This window comes from Talaromyces rugulosus, chromosome II (genome assembly GCF_013368755.1).
Source record: "Talaromyces rugulosus chromosome II, complete sequence".
Taxonomy (NCBI): Eukaryota; Fungi; Ascomycota; class Eurotiomycetes; order Eurotiales; family Trichocomaceae; genus Talaromyces; species Talaromyces rugulosus.
This window is the reverse complement of record NC_049562.1, coordinates 2,643,218-2,663,001: the sequence shown is the minus strand read 5'-3', so window position 1 is coordinate 2,663,001 and position 19,784 is coordinate 2,643,218. Positions and strand designations below refer to the sequence as shown.

General features: G+C 48.2%; 7 protein-coding genes across 7 annotated transcripts; 2 read left to right on the top strand and 5 right to left on the bottom strand.

Moving 5' to 3' along the window:
• Positions 1 to 3,318: 3,318 nt before the first annotated feature.
• TRUGW13939_03409 (uncharacterized protein) lies at positions 3,319 to 4,108 on the bottom strand (the record flags this gene model as incomplete). Its single annotated transcript, XM_035486593.1, has 4 exons — positions 3,319 to 3,436; positions 3,495 to 3,562; positions 3,645 to 3,914; positions 3,998 to 4,108. The coding sequence occupies 4 exons, from the start codon at positions 4,106 to 4,108 to the stop codon at positions 3,319 to 3,321; spliced, it is 567 nt and encodes a 188-aa protein (XP_035342486.1).
• A 357-nt stretch (positions 4,109 to 4,465) lies between these two features.
• TRUGW13939_03408 (uncharacterized protein) lies at positions 4,466 to 6,099 on the bottom strand (the record flags this gene model as incomplete). Its single annotated transcript, XM_035486592.1, has 5 exons — positions 4,466 to 5,022; positions 5,090 to 5,274; positions 5,332 to 5,628; positions 5,680 to 5,744; positions 5,806 to 6,099. 5 exons carry the CDS (start codon positions 6,097 to 6,099, stop codon positions 4,466 to 4,468), a joined length of 1,398 nt encoding a protein of 465 aa, XP_035342485.1.
• Positions 6,100 to 6,724: 625 nt separating this feature from the next.
• On the top strand, positions 6,725 to 8,154 carry TRUGW13939_03407 (uncharacterized protein; the record flags this gene model as incomplete). Its single annotated transcript, XM_035486591.1, has 4 exons — positions 6,725 to 6,839; positions 6,898 to 6,949; positions 7,008 to 8,065; positions 8,150 to 8,154. 4 exons carry the CDS (start codon positions 6,725 to 6,727, stop codon positions 8,152 to 8,154), a joined length of 1,230 nt encoding a protein of 409 aa, XP_035342484.1.
• A 365-nt stretch (positions 8,155 to 8,519) lies between these two features.
• TRUGW13939_03406 (uncharacterized protein) lies at positions 8,520 to 10,008 on the bottom strand (the record flags this gene model as incomplete). The annotated part of the gene is made up of 2 exons (XM_035486590.1): positions 8,520 to 9,752; positions 9,817 to 10,008. The coding sequence occupies 2 exons, from the start codon at positions 10,006 to 10,008 to the stop codon at positions 8,520 to 8,522; spliced, it is 1,425 nt and encodes a 474-aa protein (XP_035342483.1).
• A 1,696-nt stretch (positions 10,009 to 11,704) lies between these two features.
• Positions 11,705 to 12,574, bottom strand: TRUGW13939_03405 (uncharacterized protein; the record flags this gene model as incomplete). The annotated part of the gene is made up of 1 exon (XM_035486589.1): positions 11,705 to 12,574. One exon carries the CDS (start codon positions 12,572 to 12,574, stop codon positions 11,705 to 11,707), a length of 870 nt encoding a protein of 289 aa, XP_035342482.1.
• A 339-nt stretch (positions 12,575 to 12,913) lies between these two features.
• Positions 12,914 to 14,194, top strand: TRUGW13939_03404 (uncharacterized protein; the record flags this gene model as incomplete). The annotated part of the gene is made up of 2 exons (XM_035486588.1): positions 12,914 to 12,975; positions 13,042 to 14,194. The coding sequence occupies 2 exons, from the start codon at positions 12,914 to 12,916 to the stop codon at positions 14,192 to 14,194; spliced, it is 1,215 nt and encodes a 404-aa protein (XP_035342481.1).
• A 210-nt stretch (positions 14,195 to 14,404) lies between these two features.
• TRUGW13939_03403 (uncharacterized protein) lies at positions 14,405 to 19,617 on the bottom strand (the record flags this gene model as incomplete). The annotated part of the gene is made up of 11 exons (XM_035486587.1): positions 14,405 to 15,417; positions 15,471 to 15,750; positions 15,806 to 15,939; positions 16,001 to 16,257; positions 16,309 to 16,651; positions 16,727 to 16,880; positions 16,930 to 17,489; positions 17,544 to 17,636; positions 17,692 to 18,830; positions 19,258 to 19,369; positions 19,440 to 19,617. 11 exons carry the CDS (start codon positions 19,615 to 19,617, stop codon positions 14,405 to 14,407), a joined length of 4,263 nt encoding a protein of 1,420 aa, XP_035342480.1.
• Positions 19,618 to 19,784: the final 167 nt, after the last annotated feature.

Below are 19,784 nucleotides of genomic sequence, written 5' to 3'. Positions count from 1 at the left end.
CTTAGTGTTTCCCAGAACCAGTTTAGTGCGTGCTGATGAGAGACTTTGTGCACGGTCCTGTACCACCACACTCAAATAGGCAAGTCCTTTAGCCTTTTGCTTTTTGCCTTGGCCTTAACTACTTGGAGTAAGTAAGTTAGTACATACGCCGAAATGCCATAATAATAAACAATAATAATTCCTATTAGCATCAGAAGAAGTTTCAGAACTGTAAGCCCCCCCTGTTCCACTCAAACGGAAAAAATACCAACCTGTTTCCTTCAACTGCAATTTCAGACTATTTAGAGCAATTGGGCCTGCCGCTAGACCAAATTCGAGGGATCAGGCTGCTGAATCGGGAGGCTGTGTCCATAGTTTCTGTCTTTGATAATCATATATATTTGTGCAATAATGCATCCTCGTTGGCTGGCTATTACGCGAGCAAATTCCAAGTTTTATGGGGGTGGTGTATTTTTTTTCTTTCTTTTTTTTTTCCTTTGCCACGACGGCTGTTACGTAGTACAATGGTATTATTGTATTGTAGTATGACATTCCTTTCAACATGGGCAAGAGAAAAAAAGAGAGGACCTTTGGTATTTTTTGTCCAGGCAACTTTGAACCACACATGTGGTACTCAGCACAGCATGATGCAGCGCCAACAATGCCCCCACCTGCATACATATGCAGTGATGCACTACTGGTAATGTAATTAATTACCCGTCCGTATACAGTTACATACACAATACATACACACATGTCCAATCTATAAGTATGAAAAAGGACCATAAATGAAGAAAATACGTTGATATATAGATTAACAATCAAATTCTATAAACCAGCTGTCTAACATGCCATTATACAGCATTTCACACCTCGTACACAGGATTACGGAATGTATATAGATACCACTCAACGTCGTACATACTAGTACGGAGTCTCATGCAGCTAAGAAATCGAGCAGCCACTGTTGTCTGATTGTCATAAGGCTACATGATACATTGCCGCATGACCTCCAAGTCCCAACAAGAAAAAAAAAAAAAAAAAATCCCCCCGGCTGATTAGCCCTAGATCGCAGTAACACCCGCAGGGCTAGCCTTGTTGCATACCTGTTATGGTTAACAAGGCGATAATCTCTTGGTTGCGTTACTACCCCGACAACGACCCCAACTTTTGGGCTGATGCAGACCAGACGCAAGGCTTTTTTTCCTTCTCTTTTCCGATTTTCATTTTTCGGTTTATTTTTTTATTTTTAAGGATCATTCGCGTTTAAAGGTACTACGTACATGTTTTTGGTGGATTATTCGGTGACTAAAAATTAGGGCAAGCAAATATGTCCGTACCCTGGGTCGGATGGGACAATTGTTTCATTTAGTTTACCCCCGTCCATCTCTGTTCTTTTCGCACTTTAGTAATATTAATAATACCATATCTGACCTGAAAAATTGGAGGTCTTTGACGTAAATATCCCCTGCTGCTGCATTTTATTATTCATACGTACTTGACGGAAATCTGTCTTGTGACACAAGCAGTGGCACACATTACATTATAAAGACTTAGTCTTGGTTCAAGGTGGGTGTCACGATCAGCCCTATTTAAGGATTGCCGCGGGTAAGGCGGACAGGTGCTTGGTCAAAGCTTGCATGTTCTTTCTCTTTTTTTTTTTTTTTTTTGGGAGAATACGAGGAGAACTAACTAGTCGCCATCTATGCATGTGTTATTATTAGATCACTGGTCTGCAGTAGAGTAACCAACCACTCGTGTTTCGGTGTACCAGTGTACACACAGCTCATTCTGCATAACAGCTCATAATGGCGATTCTCAGAGGGATACGAATAGACAAAAATCTAATGATGCAGGTCAAGTAGCTGGATGGCCACCCACCCCCGATAACGGAAGGCACCCTTAAGCTCGTCGATCAGATGACTCAGGCCTCTTGTACAGTTAGTTCTGGACGGGTTCATCAATTCCGTACACAGGCCGCTGCCGGTGATTATCGCATTTCCGTGCAGGGATGTTGTTGTCAGTCTTAGTGCTTATTTATATACCCCTAGGTGGAAAGGGAAAAAAAGGGCCATGGTTCACCACAGGGATACACTAATATATGTTAAAAAAAAAAAAGAAAAGAGACAAGCAGCAGAGTTCCCGGGTTTTTTCTCCGTCGCTCAATTGTTGGTTGACGGGCTGATCACCCGATGGTCCGATGACCTTGGACGGGGATGGGTCAGACAACAATTGGACTGTGGGAGGTAGAGAAGGAGGAGGAGGGGTGCACAGGTCACGTACTGTTCAATGACTGACTGGCACTCGCATATGCAGTCAGCTTTCATAGTTAGCGTTTTTCTACGTGTGAGTTTGGAGCAAATCCAGGGCTGGTTACACCACGGGGGGGCTATGTCGTAAACAGGATAACCCCGAACGAATCGGAACGATTACTGGCTTACAAGATCAGTTAATGATCGACAGATAGTAGAGTCAGAAAGTACAGTATGTATCTCACTCGCTGACTACGTACATTTGTATGTATGGTATTGTTGGTGTTACTATTATATTTGACTGGTGTATTATTACTCAAGATCTTCAGTCCGTGTTGCATTATCTTTCTTCTCTTCTCTCCTGACTGGCGAAACTTGGGGTTTGAAATAAAATACGTACGATCTAAATGACTTGCAAACTAGTTGGTATTGACGATCATCATTATAGACCAACACATCAATTGATAATATACATGTGTATTCTTGATCTTCCCATTAACCTAGTATTTTATCTAGAATACATGTATATGGTATATCCAAATACCTAGATCTTCTCTGAATTCAAGGCTTTGTACACTGTTTTATTGGTATTGAACTACATATATGTAACTAACAGCAGTTTTTGAACTCATAGTAAACAAGAACTATATGCAAGTATTGGGCATTGTTTTTATTTTCTATTATTCTTTAAGTTTTCTTTTTTATTTTAGTCTATGATAATGTTCTTCATTGCAACCAGACAGAAAGTGGCTCGATAACATTGCCTAAATAGGCAGGTATTGTCCGTTGGCCTAGAGGAACCCATTGAGTTTTCAACACTTCAGCGGCTATATAGTAGCTATTATTTCATTTCAGAATAGTCTAATTTTATTTTAACGCGCATTTGACGTCATTTATAATATAATCTATACATCTTTCAACATCGGCATTATCTTTTTTTCGTGTTTTTGTAAATTTGGACTCAGCGTAAATCACTAGAGGGACATACTTTATATGCCGAAATATCGCTCATATGCTAGAAACCTCAAACCAAATCCATACATGCATTACTGATATAATGTGGAAGCGAAAACACAGATAGTTGATATCATTGCAAGTCCCCCTTGGGCACTGATGGAAACGACGCTGGATTTTTCAAGCGTTCTGCATTTCTCTTTGCCAAGTCGATACTGCGTATCCGGTTGATGCGCATTTGATAGAAATTCCTAGAAACACCTTGGTTAGTCCAGATAAACGGGCCGGTGTTTTTTGACAATGACATACTTGTGCAATGCAAATATGCGAGGTGAGTCATCAGCCTTGGGCTCTGCTTCTTTCTGTAGTTGCTCAATCTGCAATACACGAAAAAAAATTAATTAATATCTTAGTCACACTACATGTATTTATTGTGAAAATTGATGACGGTCTTCTTACCTTGGCATTCTTTTCCTGTTCTGCCTTTTTGTCGTCGTCCTTTTCCGACGTCTTATCATCTTTGTCTTTATCTTTATCGTCATCTGCCTTTTTCTCCTTTTCTTTCTTTTCCTTTTTCTTTTTCTGCTTCTCTTCGTATTCTCGCTTTACATTTTCAATCTCGCGTGCTAGTTCTTCGTCCTTTTTTTTCTTGGCTTCTTCCCCCGCGTCGACGATTGGCGAGCAGAAGCTTCGGTCTTTGAGGTGCGCTGGACATGTGTAAAAAAAGTCCTTTAAAAAAAATAAACAAATTTACAAGTAAATCAGTAATCTTAACGTAAGCGATACTTCTATATATAACAGATTCCTCTCACTTTGTTATCGGGCGTTATGAGTACGCTCGTCGACGGCTTGTAGCAAATAGTGCACGCTTTAGACGCGGTATCGGCTACGCGCCGGAGATGCCACACGTTTGGAAGAGACATTCAACTTGATCGATGCCAGAGCTGGCTTGAAAAGGGGTTTGGTGAATGAACTAGTGTTGACGATGCTCGGATTAAATGTAAAGATAAGCTTTCCCCGCATCAACTGGAAACTCACTCCGGGTCGAGGTCACGTGAAGATATCTGATGTCGTCGGTCGAGAACAACTTGAGGTATACATGTATTAATGAGGGTTTGGATATTGTTTTCTTCTTTTTTAGTAATTGCTAGAAGATATTTACGGTTGATACATTTGACTTTAATGTTGATAAACTACATACTCGAGAGATCCTCTCCGTACGCCATCTTCCTCTAGGCTGGATATAAGATACAGCGTGAAAACAAAATGCACAAAATTGACTACTCAGTAACACCCTCTAACCGCCCCGACGCCGCATCTTCGGTGAACCGCGAAGCAATAATGGGGTCGAGATTTTGTGCTCTGCGCCGAGCATCGAGCCACACCATGTAATCAATATACGTCATGGGCATAACCTGGACTTTTCTGGGCACGATAAACGAGTAGTGGAAAACACCCGTTGATTTTTTCGTGACATGCTCGACGTCTCGCACCTTGGTTTCCACGCGGATGTGAACCTTGGTGTAGCTCGACGACTCCTTGCCGCCCTCTTGGTGTGACTGGAGGGGCTCGGTATATGCGACCCCGGCGCTCATGTACAGGACGCTTCCAACGGGGACCGGGTTTTCGAATGTGCTGGGGTCAAGGGAGACGAAAGTTGGTCGGCAGTGCGAGAACGAGGCAGCACAGCTAAAGGCAAGCTCGAATGTCTTTTGGAGGAGGAAGCCGCCAAAGATCATGAAATTGTGTCGGTTGCGATCCTCAGGCTGCATGATCATTGTTGACCGGATGACTGTGGTTTTCATCCTCTGAGGTTCTGGTATGTAACGAACAGGATCTATACAAGACGTTAGCACGTTTCGTGAGCCAAAAAAAAAAAAAAAAAAAGGGACAATGCTACGTACTGTCAGAGAATTCCTGCTTGCTCCACATGTCATGAATCAATTTAGTTTCTGCCTCGTCGGGTGCCTTGAAGATAGAGCCCGTCGTGTTCCGCGAAGCCTTTTTGGCATTGTAATTTTCCTCTCCCTTCTGGAACAGTTTCCGTTCTTCTTCTGTTTCTATCAAAAGTGGCGCTACTGGGACAGGTCTATAGTAGATTAGCATCAGCCCTGTTTTTTTTTTTTAGTTCCTTTTCATAACTTACTTCTTCGTTGCCGGGTCCAATGAGACCATGGTAAAAGCACAGGTGATCAAGACATCTTCAGGCTTCGCTTTTTCGCCCTCGGCGGGAGCTTTGGCAACCTGCAGCGAAATCTCGGTGCTTGATCGGCCGGTGGCATAGGTGACTTGGCCGCTAAGTTCTAGGTCGCAGATCTCTTTTAGTGGGTTGAGCAGGGTGATTCGATCGACGGCAGCAGTGACGGTGGTCACAGAGTCGCCTGTATGTCTGTACGCTATCACACCGGCAAGAGCATCGAGGTCCATGAAGAGTGTGCCAAGACTATTGACTGTTTAGCATTGATATCTCTTACTTCAAGTCTTCATCACGTACCGAATGCGGCCTGAAGCATTGAGATAGGAATCCAGCAGCCACTTATCCTGGGCCAGAGGGAGAATCTACCAAGCTCGTTAGCATCACACATAATAAAAAAAGCAATTAAAATTTCAGAATTCTTACACCCGAGAAGTAACTATCAGACATCCTTTTAGGAGTCAAGTCTGGCTTCGGCGGCGCCTCGTTTGCAGCCGTATTATTAGCTTGTTGCTCACGACTCTGCGCCAGCGCGTCTACCCAAGGGGTCTTAACGCGCATGTGACGCATTGGCAGCCATGCTGCTTTAAAGACTGGACGTGAAGGAGTTGCATGAAAGCAACGACGCTTTTCCAGCTGTCTGGCTGCGTTGGCGCGCAATAAGGACCGAGAAACAAGACGGGGGCTCGAAAGAGCTGCTAGCTTCTGTGTTCCCAGCATATTCGGCGGTGCATGCAGAGAGTATGTCGATTGAACAAGGGCTTTACAGATCCAGACCATGGATGCATACAAACAAACAGTGATATTATTACGGGGTAGCTAGTTAGTGGTCCCGAAAAAAGTTGCCGGCGGGCATTTGCGGGTCGGTTTGCAGCAGTTTGCAGCATTTGCCGAGATCAATAGCGCCATATCCCGATACGTACTTACTCCCTTCTACTTTGCATACACTTAACTCCGCGATAAACGCGACTACGTGAATTCATTTCTCAGAAAATTGCAGTTGCTCGGAAAGAAATGCAGAAGAAGTCTTTTGACGCTTACGTCGAGTTACTCGATTGGGCCACCGGGCTAAATTTTTGGATATGACGTCATACTCAACACAATCATGGCTCGATGAGCACCTCAACCAGACAAACAATTTCCACTTTACATGTGCAACTTTTAGTGGGTATATTCACGATGATAGACCGGAATTTGACCTAATACGGTCCTCTTGCAGACAGGGGCCAATATCAACGCTGCGTCAATGTGAAGTCATCAAACAACACCTATATAGACAACGGCTCGATAAGATGCATCGCTAGTCTAGACACCTCTCTCACCAAGAACGAAAAACAATGCAATCATGAGTGACCCAGAAAACCCAAATATCCAGAACAGAACAACGCCCCAGTGGGCTCTCTACCAGCGAGAGAAGTTCTGGGAGGCCAACGAAGGAACACATCCGCCCTTTAATACCCGTGAGCTATAACATTGATGAGAGAGCTTAACTATCACCGACTAACTTGATCACTATAGACCCCAAAGCACTGGAAGAGAAAGCCAAAGAGAAGCTTAGTCAAGGCGGGTGGTAAACAACAATTCTTTTACTAGGGCTGAATTTTGTCTTAACAAAAATGAACAAACAGGTACTACGCCTCTTCCAATGCCGGTCTTTCCACTACACACTCAGTCAATCGACAGGCCTTTCACCGCCATCGAATCATCCCTCGCACGCTGGTTGACACGAATCTCCGGGATACAACGACCGAGATCTGGGGCCACCGAGTCTCTGCGCCGATTGGATTTGCGCCAATTGGAATCAATAAGATATACCACCCATTAGCAGAACTACCCGTGGCCAAAGTAGCCGGGGAGTTGAATTTACCCTACTGCCTATCCACAGCCGGTAGCACCGCAATCGAAAAAGTCGGCGACGCCAACGGACCAACAGGCCCTCGGTTTTTCCAGCTGTACATGCCCCACGACGACGAACTGACACTCTCGCTCCTCACACGCGCGTGGAACGCCGGGTTTGACGCCCTGATCCTCACCACGGATACATGGCAGCTCGGATGGCGCCACGACGACGTCGCCCACTCCAACTATGCTTTTTACCGTGGCATCGGCGCGGACTTGGGTCTGACGGACCCTGTATTCCAGCGGCGCTGCCGCGAACGAGGAATCGATATTGGCCAGGACCCCGTCGCCGCAGCGACATTCTGGATAGACAGCATCTGGCACGGCCGCGCGTGGTCGTGGGACAAGATACCCTGGCTACAGCGTGAATGGAAACGCATCTCAGGCGGGAAAGGCCCATTTGCAATCAAGGGCATTCAATCGGCCGCGGATGCGCGCAAGGCCGTTGACGAGTACGGCGTGGATGGGATTGTGGTCAGTAACCATGCGGGCCGGCAGGTAGACGGCGCGATTGCGAGTTTGGACGCGCTCGAGAATATTGTGGATGCAGTCGGAGATCGGGTTTATGTCATGTTTGATTCTGGGGTGCGTGGCGCCAGTGATGTAGTCAAGGCGCTGGCTTTGGGTGCGAGGTTTGTGTTTGTGGGTCGGTTATGGGTTTGGGGCCTCAGTATCATGGGCGAGCAAGGCGTGCGTCATGTTATGAAGTCGCTGTTGGCTGATTTGGATATTCTCATGGCTGTGGGTGGGTTTAATAGTGTGAAAGACTTTGGCCGTTCTATGCTTGGTATGTTGCTTGCTGCCAGATCGGAACTACATGATACGTACTGACAGCCAACAGAATCGTATCCAAAATTATATACCGTTCAAGAATAGTGAATACAAGACTTTGCACGTAAGACAGAACGCTAACTGAAAGAATTTTGATTCATGAATATATTCTTGTTAAATATGTATTAATTATAGGCTAATTTTGCGCAGTATCCAAGACACGCAAGTAGGCGTCATCAGATAGGCAGAAGTAGCCGGGTAGAATGCACGATTCACCAAAGAATGAATATACTAGATTACAAGTGGACAGCGGCGTCAATGTAAGTACAGGTAGGCACAACAAGCGCTGTCAGGGTATCCAAGGGAAAAAACGAGAGGTTCAAGACAGATGGTTGCCGGTAAATTATGGGGAAAAGTGATACATGAGAGAGAGAGAGAGAGAGAGAGAGAGAGAGAGAGATCGTTACCACTTATACGTAGACGAGGGTATAAATGGATATAGCACCAGCCAGAAGAGCAGCCTTCGAATGGGCGAATGAGGCGGCGCTGCCAGTTTGAACTGGGCTTTGGGTTGCCGCAGCAGCGGTACCGGTAGGAGAGTCTGCGCTGGCTGTAGCCGGGCTGGTTGAGTCGGCGGTTGCAGCAGTGTTCGCCGACGTCGTCGCAACGGTGCCATTACGAGCAGCAAAGCCAATCCGGTTCTGGTCAAAGTCGAAGACGCTGTACACATTTTTCAAGAACACGTCTCCCAGGAGCCAAGTGTCAGCACCGGAAGTCTGGACACCAATGATGTTGGAATAACACGTTGTCCCAGTGTTATCAGCTGTAGAGCCGACATAATCCTTGGGTGAAACATCATATGTTACTGCGGAAATTGTGAATTGCACAGTCGTATTCGATGAGCATGGAATCTTGAAATTTTCCCCTTCAGGAGCCGACCCAGATATCAACGCATGAACTGCAGCAGCGTCGGTGGGAGGGAGAAAAATGTACGATGTTCCGGTGTCGATAATGGCGGACTTGCCGGTGAAGTTAAGCGGCTGGCCATTCACGACGGCGTCGTCCAGTGGAATTCGCCATTGGGTTGTATCGGAAGAAGTATCGGTATAAGTGATGTTTCCAGTAAACTTGGTGTCGTCGACGCCACCGAATGTGATTTCTCCGTCTTTCGCGCCGTCTGAGCTTCGTTGCAAGGAGATGCCGATGATGTTTGATTGTAAGGTATTTGATTGAGCAATGGTTTCCATCGCCGTAAGAGTGCCGGTGGTGCTAGAGTTTGAGCGGCCCAGTCCAAGAATTCCATCCATGGGGTAGTCCTCGAAATCGCTGGACGCATTGTTGACCAGACCAAAGGTGAGGTTCATGCTGAAATCGGCAAACGAAACAATGTCATTGCCCAGGATTCCGGTCACTGTGCCAGTTCCATAGCCAACGTTGAATGGGTCAGTGGACGTCTGCAAGGTTGTCGAGTCGCTAGAACCGAATGTGTTGTGCATCTCGCACGCCTTCACGGTGCAGTCATCGCTAAACGCCCAGGTGTTGGTACCTCCAGTATCGAAAAGCATCCACATCGACTGGTTTTTCGAACCAAACTCCATGGGGAAAAAGTATGAGAAATCTTGGCCATCATCATTGACGGCTACGCTGTTCGGGGTTGACGGGGGGTTTCCTTCGATGACTGTGTAATGATTGTCTCGTCGTCTCTGGATCAATCACTCGTTAGAACAACCTTTGTTACTATGTAACCAACTAAACGTATAACCTTACCGGAGTAGAGCGTTTTTTGAGAGGCAAGGTGGGGAGGCCGGCAGTGTCATCGTCGACAGATGCACCGAACTGATAGGGATAGAATCGGCGGTCCAAAGCCGAGTTGGCGACGGAGGTCCGGAGGTATGGGTAGAAGGCATTCACGCCTGTGGACAAAACGACCGTGGAGAGCGCATATTGGGGAAGATGCATGATCCTGGGCAAGGATCTAGACAGCGAGGCCAGATGAAACCCTCATTGATGACGGGTTTTGCAGGTCGTATGGAAGCGGATTGACCAGACAAGAAGGCGCACAATTGCAACGGTTTGAAACTTCTTTTCTCAAAACGATTTGGCAAGGATTGACGAAGTGGGAAAGCCGCTGAAAAGACGAGTTGAAATGAGGGAGCAAAGCAGATTAAAAATTACCCATTACAATAAAAAAGAGAAGCGAAACGGAACGATTAACGGACAGCCTCAACACACACAAGCAAACAAAATGCAGGGAACAAGAGGCGCACAGGTGGCGGGGGAGGATGGCGAGGAGGGAGGAGAAGAGGAGGAGGAGAAGAGGAGCAAACTGGAGTAAGGAGAGACAAGGTCGAAGATCGCTGTGGAGAGTCGCAGTGGGAGTTGGGAGGACGAGTGGGGACCGTATACTAAGCGGCGGGGCGGCGGCGGCCAGCACAGCTAATCAGGCGGCCTGCACCTGGTTCATGATGCTAACCTGTGCTAAGAAGGCCTAGCGGTTGGCCAGTGACAAGTTATGCTGATGTTTGTGGTTCATCAAGAACACCAGACCCCTGGCGCTTGGCCCAAGCACTTTGGGGCTTGACCACTAGCTCTGTCTAGTTCTGTCGAGCTGCAGTGGCTCTCCAGAGGGCGAAATGCAACAGTGGCAGTACGTAGAACAATGCAATAGACGGCAGAGTCGAGCCTGCAGATTGACCGTGCCAGAGAGATGATACCGCTGCGAGAGAACAAGAAGTCCTTGTTATCTTCGCCCAGCTCATAAAAAAATGACTATCGCGCACGTCCCAATTAGGCTAAAGCGGCGCCCCATAGTTGGTGCCCGCCGGTTGTCTTTTGCCTCTTCGGGACTAGGCCGAGTAACCTAGAGTGCTCCCACTAGCCGTATCTGGGTTAGCTTCCTTGCAGATCCGGTTTTGGTCGATAAGAGCCCCGTGAAATTGCCGCTTTGGGTTACAGATGGCCGCACCGCCTCAGACTGTCTATACGCATCTTTTTGGGTTGATAGTATTTAATAATAATATTGTGATGTTCTGCTCATCTTTGCGTCACAGCACATGGGCCCAGTATTTTGGGTATTAACCAGTGTGCTGTGATGAATATCTTATGCAGTCAGACTGTAACTGTGCGTAACAGTACTAAGTTCAAAGGTTCAAAAGTTGGCTGTACTTTCTACCGTGTGTAACAGTAACAATAACCACATAGTTAGTTAGCAGTTGAGCTTGAAGTTGCTGCCCATTATGGCAAGCCACATTAGCGACCGCATAGGCCGCGTGTCTGAAATTGCGATTGGTGCACTGGCGGCATATCAGTTGGTCCCTGGCGATCACTAGGCGTATCCGGAATAGTGCCATGAGAAGCATACTGATATTCCCCCTCCGACATTCATTGCTGCTGGGCAATGTAATTGCTCCGAGTAAAACGCCCTAGATATACGAGTAGAGTTACTATAAGGTGATGCGTTATAATCGCCCCGAGAGTAACTCCCGTATGATCTTCAATTGATCATGAGGTTCAAATTTCAATGCTGTGTCAATGCTTATTCAAGATTCGTGAGGTGAAATACTTCCTATAATATTACATATATACTCGTTTACATGGAAAACACGCTCGCTATCTACTAGTATACAATATGCAGTGGCGTCCACTATCCTCCCACCTATTGCCCCCAGAACCGCCAGAACCGCATGCGCCATCCCTCGTAGGTGTTCAGCTTCGGTCGCACATCCAAGTAAAAGCTCAACTTCCCAGGGCCCGGGGCTCCCGTGAGCCCTTTGCCTGCCGAAGACCCCGTCTGCTTGCCTTGGTAGAAGTCAATCACGTACTCGACTCGCTGGCCGCCGCAACGCTCCACGACCCAATCGTGGCGATCAAATGGCAATTGATAGCCCATAAGTCCGTTGAGTCGCGCCCGCGGACTCACAAATTGACTCTCTGTTCCCAGGCCGCGGAACGAGTAGAGCCGGGGACCACCGCATGTTTTACTGCCGGGATCTGACGACGGCGCTCGGCTCTCCCAAGTCAGGATATCTGCCCATGCCTTTTCATTCACTGCATTGTGGATAGGAATGACTGATGCCACCGATGTAGCCAATTCCTTTGCTGATGCTGTCGAGCCCGGCACATTGCTCTTGCGTACTAGCGCATCGAAGAACTGACGTTCCGAAGGATAGATCCAGTTTCCCGTTTTTTCATCGTGTCCGGTTTCTGCTTCCGAGTTCGAAGGGGACAGATGCGAGCCGACTGAGGGAGCGTATGGTGTTTGTGTGTTCTTAGACCCATCAGCTGCAGCGGGCTCGAATGCTCGCGGTATGCTGCTGATTTCGCGATCTTGGGACAGTGGTCGTTGATGTATAGCACCGACCTCGTTATTCGTTTTCGTGTCGTCGGATGCCGTGGGAATTGGGTGAGGAGCGCCGCCGCCAGTGCCCTTGTGTTGTTGCAACCAGATTTCGCGAGTCTTGTGGTCGACAGGACACTCTCCTGCACCTCCGGCAGACGGTGCTTGGGTGCTCGCACTAGCACCCATCTTCCAAGGCGGTCTGTCTGGGTTGTGCAATCGCGAGAATCAAAGGGGTCCCGTTGGCTAAATATACCAGTAATGATAGCGGCGCGTTTGGCTTTTGTCGCAGAGCTGATGGAATTATTAATACGTACTCGGAAAAATAGTCTATGTTTCGGGTTCGGCTTCGTCCTCGTCGCTCACCGCCTTGGCCCAAAGGAGTAACTAGCCCGGAGGATCAATTACTATCGCGAACAAATACCCCTCCTCCACCTCGAGGTGCAGAACGCTCTTGTTTCTATTGACAAGTGTCTAATATTTCTCGGAAAATTGTGCGGCTTTCTTGGGAAATAAGAAACCAAAAAAATGGCTGACACCACTGTCTTTCGCGCCTCTACCACGGCCCCTGTCAATATTGCTGTTATCAAGTAAATAAAGCTTTGCTCTCTCCCAAAGCCCTCAATGGGGATCTTACTGACACTAAAATGCAATAGGTACTGGGGCAAACGTGACGCAACTCTGAATCTGCCTACAAACTCCTCTCTTTCCGTCACCCTCTCGCAGCGCTCTCTACGCACTGTGACCACCGCATCATGCTCGGCCGTCTACCCCGCCTCAGAAGGTGATACTCTCACATTGAATGGCAAGCCTCAGGATATCAACGCCTCCAAGCGGACCCTGGCTTGCTTGGTCAGCCTGCGCTCTCTTCGTAAAGAAGTCGAGTCGGCCAATGCTTCGCTACCCAAGCTATCGTCATACCCGCTCCGTGTTGTGTCCGAGAACAACTTTCCCACAGCCGCGGGGTTGGCCAGCTCTGCTGCCGGATTCGCAGCCCTTGTTCGGGCCATTGCAAACCTGTACCAGCTCCCACAGTCTGCTACAGAGCTCAGCCGTATTGCCAGACAGGGATCGGGCTCTGCCTGCCGCTCGCTTCAGGGGGGGTTTGTCGCCTGGAGATCCGGCACCAAGGTGGATGGAAGCGACAGTCTCGCTGAGGAGGTCGTTCCGGCCTCTCACTGGCCAGAGATGAGAGCTCTCATTCTGGTTGTGAGTGCGGAGAAGAAGGATGTGCCCAGCACAGAAGGCATGCAGACGACCGTTGCCACGTCACCCTTGTTCGCAACTCGCGCGGAGAGCATCGTCCCCGGCCGCATGACGGCCATTGAAGACGCAATCCACAAGCGAGACTTCCCCGCCTTTGCCGATTTGACCATGCGGGATTCGAATAACTTCCATGCATGCTGTTTGGACTCGGAGCCACCTATCTTTTACCTGAACGATGTCTCGCGCGCTGCCATTCGCCTGGTCAACGACATCAACCGCGTGGCTGGCAAGATTGTGGCTGCCTACACCTTTGACGCCGGCCCGAACGCCGTCATCTACTATTTGGACGAAGTCTCCGAAGTCGTTGCCGGAACCTTCAAGGCTATTTTGGGTGGTCTTGACGGCTGGGACGGCCCCTTCGGTGACAGGCTCAAGTCTGTTTCGGCTGGCGTCGACTTGCAGAAACTCGACTCGAGGGCTATCGAGTCTCTGAAGAATGGCCTCAGTCGCGTTATCCTTACCGGTGTGGGTGAGGGCCCAATTGAAGTCGACACCCATCTCGTCAGTGAGACTGGAGCGATTTTGAGCAGTGATGAACAATAAGTGAATATTGAACTTAATTTTCTTAATTTATACTTTCATTGTTATTTTCCGGGTTGGAGAGATTAGAGATACCCTGATATTCTATATGTTCGACGGAGCAATGTAGATGTCCGATGACCGATAATCTAATAAAAATCTATATGCCATTATGGTTTTCATTCCTATGTAATGTCCTCTTATTTTAAATCATGCAAGTCATATTAACAAACATCAGCCCAGAAGAGCCAGCTTGGCGAATTCTCGCACAACCGGGGCAGCACGTTTCTGATTGTTCCCCTGCAGACTATCCAAATAGACTGCGTCCCCTCCCAAGGCCGTGGGCGGTGCTTCAGCCTGGCCGGGGATACCAGTCGACGCACCACCCACCCCGTCTCCAGCACTTTCAGCCTCAGACTCAAAAACCTCCAACGAATCAGTGCACATACTCAGCACTTCCTGCAGCGCCTTCTCAACAGCCGTGGCACGCTCACGCATGCCCCGTCGCAACAGCCCCTCGACCAGCGCAGTGACTTCGTCAAACGTGCTATTGACCCGCTCAATCAGGCGCCGGACACTATTGACCAGGTATTCCTCCTCGTACACGGTTCCCTTGCGGCCCGCGGCCCGTTTGCGCTCTTCGCGACGCCGTGTTTTGGACGTCCGTCGGCTCATGGACGTTCCGCCGGTGTATCTCGTAAACATTGATTTGCCAGCTGCCGTAGAGGCGTCGGTTGGTGCGAGGGAGACGTTGTCTGGGATATCGGGCCCACCAGCCTCGGCGTTGTTGCTGGACGGATCACCGCCGAAATATGCCAATGGATCTGCCGCGCGCTTGTCCCGTAACTCGCGGATTCGCGGTACTTGTGCGTTAAGTTGTGCTCGGCAGTCGGCCAGGAAGTCGGTGGTTGAGCCCATCGCTTCGGCGAGTCCGCCGTCGACGATGTCCGGGATGAGATCTTTGAGTCCGTTGACGGCCAGTAGGCGTGTGGCTTCGGAGAAGCGAGAGCCGCGGCAAAAGAGTCGAGCCGCTGCGGGATAGTCCTTGAGATGGTCTGCGTGGATTTGTGCGGCGGATATGTAGTCTTTGTCTTCCTCGACCAGTGTTGACACTAGGGTGAGGGCATGATCTCGCAGCTCGGATTCGGAAAGGGGTACCATCATGGCACTGAATAATGACTCGCGCCAGTAATGTGCAATTTGGTAGGATTTGTATGCTTCGTCGTATATTCCGAGCGACTCATACGCTGGTTTACAGGTTAGCAGGTTTGTAACGTCTTAGGTATGGCTTCCCACTTACCGATTGCGGCCTCCTTGTGATTGTTTTGTTGGCACAGATAATCTGCATATAAATGCGTCATTTCCCCGAGCTTCTCTGTTTGGTATTTGTACAGCTCCATAGCTTCTCGGTAAAGACTGTGTTTGACAGTATACTGTTTGAACTCATCATAAACGTTGAGAGCGTGAAGGTGTTTCAACGCTTTCGAAGAACGGCCCAAGAAGTTGTCTATCTCAAATTGACGACGAAGCTCGGGTAGGCTCTGGAGGTTCCGCAGGAACGGAAGATACTCCCTTGGATCCTGTGATTTCATGTTAGAGGGTTGTTTTTTAAGCATAGAGGGCTGCATTGCGTACCTTTTGAGCTTGCTGGGCGACAAGAATGGTGAGTTCGAGATCATACAATCCCAGCGCATTGTTGTACAAATGATGTGCATCAGTCAAGAAACACATGTGTTCGACAGCTTCGTCGGCTTGTTCCGGGTTTTGCACTACAAAGTCGAAGCTGTGAGCCTGGGTTGCATCTTAGAAAGATGTTATACAAAAACCTACCTCTCAAATTTGCCACAATCTGTAGACCTGCGTCAAGATCTGGAGGCGACTTGCATACATGGGCCGTGATCAAGTTTTGCAAATTTGTGTCAATCTTGTTCTTCAAGACTGACAGGAATGCGTCGCAGATGCGATTGACCTTGCTGCCTTTGAAAACAGCCTTGCTATTCGTACTGCTTGTCTGCACTGCAGCTTCGGCTTCGACTTTCGAAAGCTTTAGGGTATCTTTGTATAGTGTTTGAGAAACGTCATCTTCCCTGTTGAACAGTTAGCCATACCAGGTCGAGTCATCACAGTCCGCCACTTACTGTAGCCGCGATAGAAATTCGTCAATGAATTCAATCTTCTTGACTTGCGTAATAAACAGAGGGATGTTTTCCATGAACTGCTGAGGCGCATAGTCATGCAAGATGTTCATATCCACCATCTGGCTTCGACAAGCAAGGTATGCTGATCGGTAATTCTTCGTATCAATGAAACTGCGAATTCCGGCGAGAACAAGGGCCCGAGGGAATATCGTTTCAAGATTTCCTCGTGGCATCTGCAGCGTAACTGCAAAATTGGAAGGTGTCACGGTGACAATCCGCCCACCGCGCTCGATACTTCTGCAACGCTCGTCGGTTTCTGGTGTATCACCGGGTACTTCCATGTCTGTGTTTTTATAGTTAGTAAATTATTCGAAGACTTAAAGAAGAGAGGCATGAAATAGTAAATCGCCAGACGCACCTTCAACATCGGTGATATGCACAAACTTCAGGAGGTGTTGGGTGGTAGTGAAAAGAATATGGCCCTGCGTGGTAATGAAAGAAGTGCAGTTTTTTGCCAATAGGCGTTGGTTGGCATATAGTGCTCCGGTTCGCGTCAACGAGACCAAAATATCCTAACCTTTGTCAGTCAAGTCCATAAGCACGTAAGAGATGTGAAAATACCTGATCGCCGGATATGCGAATACTCGAGGCCCAGTGAGTGTCCACGGAAGGAGATTGTTCAAAAGGCGTTATTTCTAGTAAATTGCCATCGACGACTATCAAATTCGAGTATGTTGTAGCCCTGCTTGTTTCAGAGGACTTGGAGAACCAGAGTTTGTCGTGCTCGAGGTTACTGAAAATGGAGTGAACATGCTCTCCCTCGCTAGTAGTGTATGCCAATGTGGTCTCCCGGGTCTCCAGCATTGTTCTTTCGATTCGGCAGTCAGATGGGCCAAAGTGGCTCAAGACGTAGACTTCGCTTTCTCCGAGAAAAACAACTTGCCTAGGAAGGCAGTCGGGTGTTTGCGAGAGGGGGTGACTGGATTCCAGCAATGGTGCTGGAAGTGGTCGACTCTTGACAGACCAAAGAAAAATCGAGAGACTGTTTTGAGTAAGAATTGCAATTCTAGCCCCCGAATGACTGAAAGCAACATCAACTATATTCGAATCGACATTGACTTCACAGTGAGCCATTGGAGGTGGGACGCCAGCAAGTCTCAAGGGCGTCAATTTGAGTATTTCTGTATGTCGTTAGATTGAAATTACTTGTTGTATAAAAGTTCTAATCAACTTACTCCCGTCAATCACACCGACTGCTCCAATATCATGCGGTATTATAGTTGAACCGTGGCAGACATCAAATACCCAATCGCTGTCCATAATCGAGTCTGTTCAAAAAAAGTATAAGCACGCATACAAACATGATTATAGTGCTTCGCTTACTCGTAGAGGCGGAGATGAATCGTAATGACTTCTCCTGGTGCCAGCGGAAAAAGTTCACCCCTCCCTCGGTGACTGGAATCTCTTGCTTGAGATAATAATGATAGTTACCCATAGTCCATAGCTGTATGCGGTCTTTGAATTGCACCGCCAAAACAGTAGAATCAACATTCCAGTCTAGTTTTAGATCGGTTGCACTGGTCGCTCGCTCTTCTTCTGAGAGTCTCAACGTAAACTGGCCGTGGCGTAAACCATTTCTTTCAAAGAAAACCACGTCAATCCGATCATCAAGGCGCTGGATTCCGGCAATAATGTTTCCAGCTGGCCTCCAGCCCAAGGCGCCTTCTAAGCCATCCACCGGCTCGCTCACGCTATCCAGTGACCCCTCTCTGGAATATACCCTGATCGCACGTCGAATGCCAACCTCGATGCTATTGACGGCGACAAACGCACCGTCCCCTCGCCAGGTAATTGTGGTCCGGGAATCATCATAGTCACTAATTTTACCCTCATCCACCTTCTCAGGCATTGTAGGGTCTCGAAGCGCTTTTGCTCGCTTGCCCTGAAACTGGGTCTCTTTCTTTCCCCATCCAACCGAGACATGGCGCGACAGCTTCAGATCTTCAGGCGTAAAAGTGATTTCTGCCACGTTTTCAAACTCGCGAGTCATGTAAAGAAGAGTATTTGCTCTAGTCGTGATTGCCAGAAGCTCTTCATCTGGAGACCAAGCAGCGGCAGTGATACCGACGTCCACAGATCCCAGAATTTCGATTTTGTTTTCTCCCGGTTGAGGTTCCTCGCGAACTATCACGATGTCCCCCCCTTCCAAGACCAGGATAGCCGTGAGATTGTCTGCAAAATATTGCAACGACAAGACGCGGTCGCATGGGAGATCTGGTAGAGGACATGGGGCATCCCATGAAGCGATGGCCTCCAGATCGTCCAGACTGGCAGGAGATGTCAGGGCCGCATCATGAGGCAGTCTTCGCAGATGAATGGCTGGATCATCTGCAGCAGGCCCAACTGTGCATATAATAGAGTCCGAGACAGCATCCCACGCTGTGGCCGTCAACGAAAGCTCAGTTTGGAGCTGTACCTCGGCGAGGCGCACGCTTTTCAGGTTGCGCATCTTTGAACAAGTGCTTTACCCCGCCCCCATGGGCAGAAATAGCAACAACAAATTTTCTATGGGCCGTGATAACTCGAAATTTTACGAGTTCAGTCTTGTGATAAAAATTTATTGCCGCTGTGTTCTGTTTTGCGGCGGTCTTTGTTCAATATCAAAAAGTTGCGTGGGTTAAATTTTATTTTTCCGACCACTCACCGGCCAATGACTTCATCCACATTACAGACGCAACCGCCCACTTGATCACCCATGCACAGTTAAACTACGCAGCAGAGCTTTCTGCAGCAATTATATAAGGAATGGAATATGCTGTTTTTTTCAAGAACGTTTTTGTATTTCTTAGTTTTGTACAAATGAAATCACTATTCTGATGTAATGTGGACCTCCAACGTCTAAGAACCTTCAACCTAGTAGAACAAGTGTATGAGAGCGCGTCTAAGCACGAGTCTTTTTGGTTTGCCAGACTAAAATCTTCAATTAGAACACAGAGTAGGCGTAAAATGTATCGAGCGTGGTACTCACCGGCAATGGCAAAGGGAGCACCGAATCCGGTGACTATACACACGAAAGGTTAGTTCGGTTTGCCCTTGGTCAGGCTCATGCGGCCATTGGCACCACCACGTACTCATGAACGCCCAGTATCGGACAGCAAAGAATCGGGTGTTCGGGTTGAAGGGAATGTTGGAGCGAGGACCCTCGGCGTAGTGGTAAGGGCTGGCAAGCTGGGTGCGAGTGGTCGAGAAGCCGCGGCGAGCGACCAAGGAATTGGCGAGCCGGGCCCGGGTAACGGAGGAAGCGAACATCTTGGACAGTTAGAGCGTGTTCGACAGGTCATTCAGGCAGTAGATAACTCACATTGATCCGAGGTGGGAGAGGAGAATGGGGTTTGCGAGGTCGAGAAGTGAGTGGCATGAGTTGCTCGCTGACTTCCGGCTCCGACATCCCGTAGCTCCATCACGTGATGCCAAGA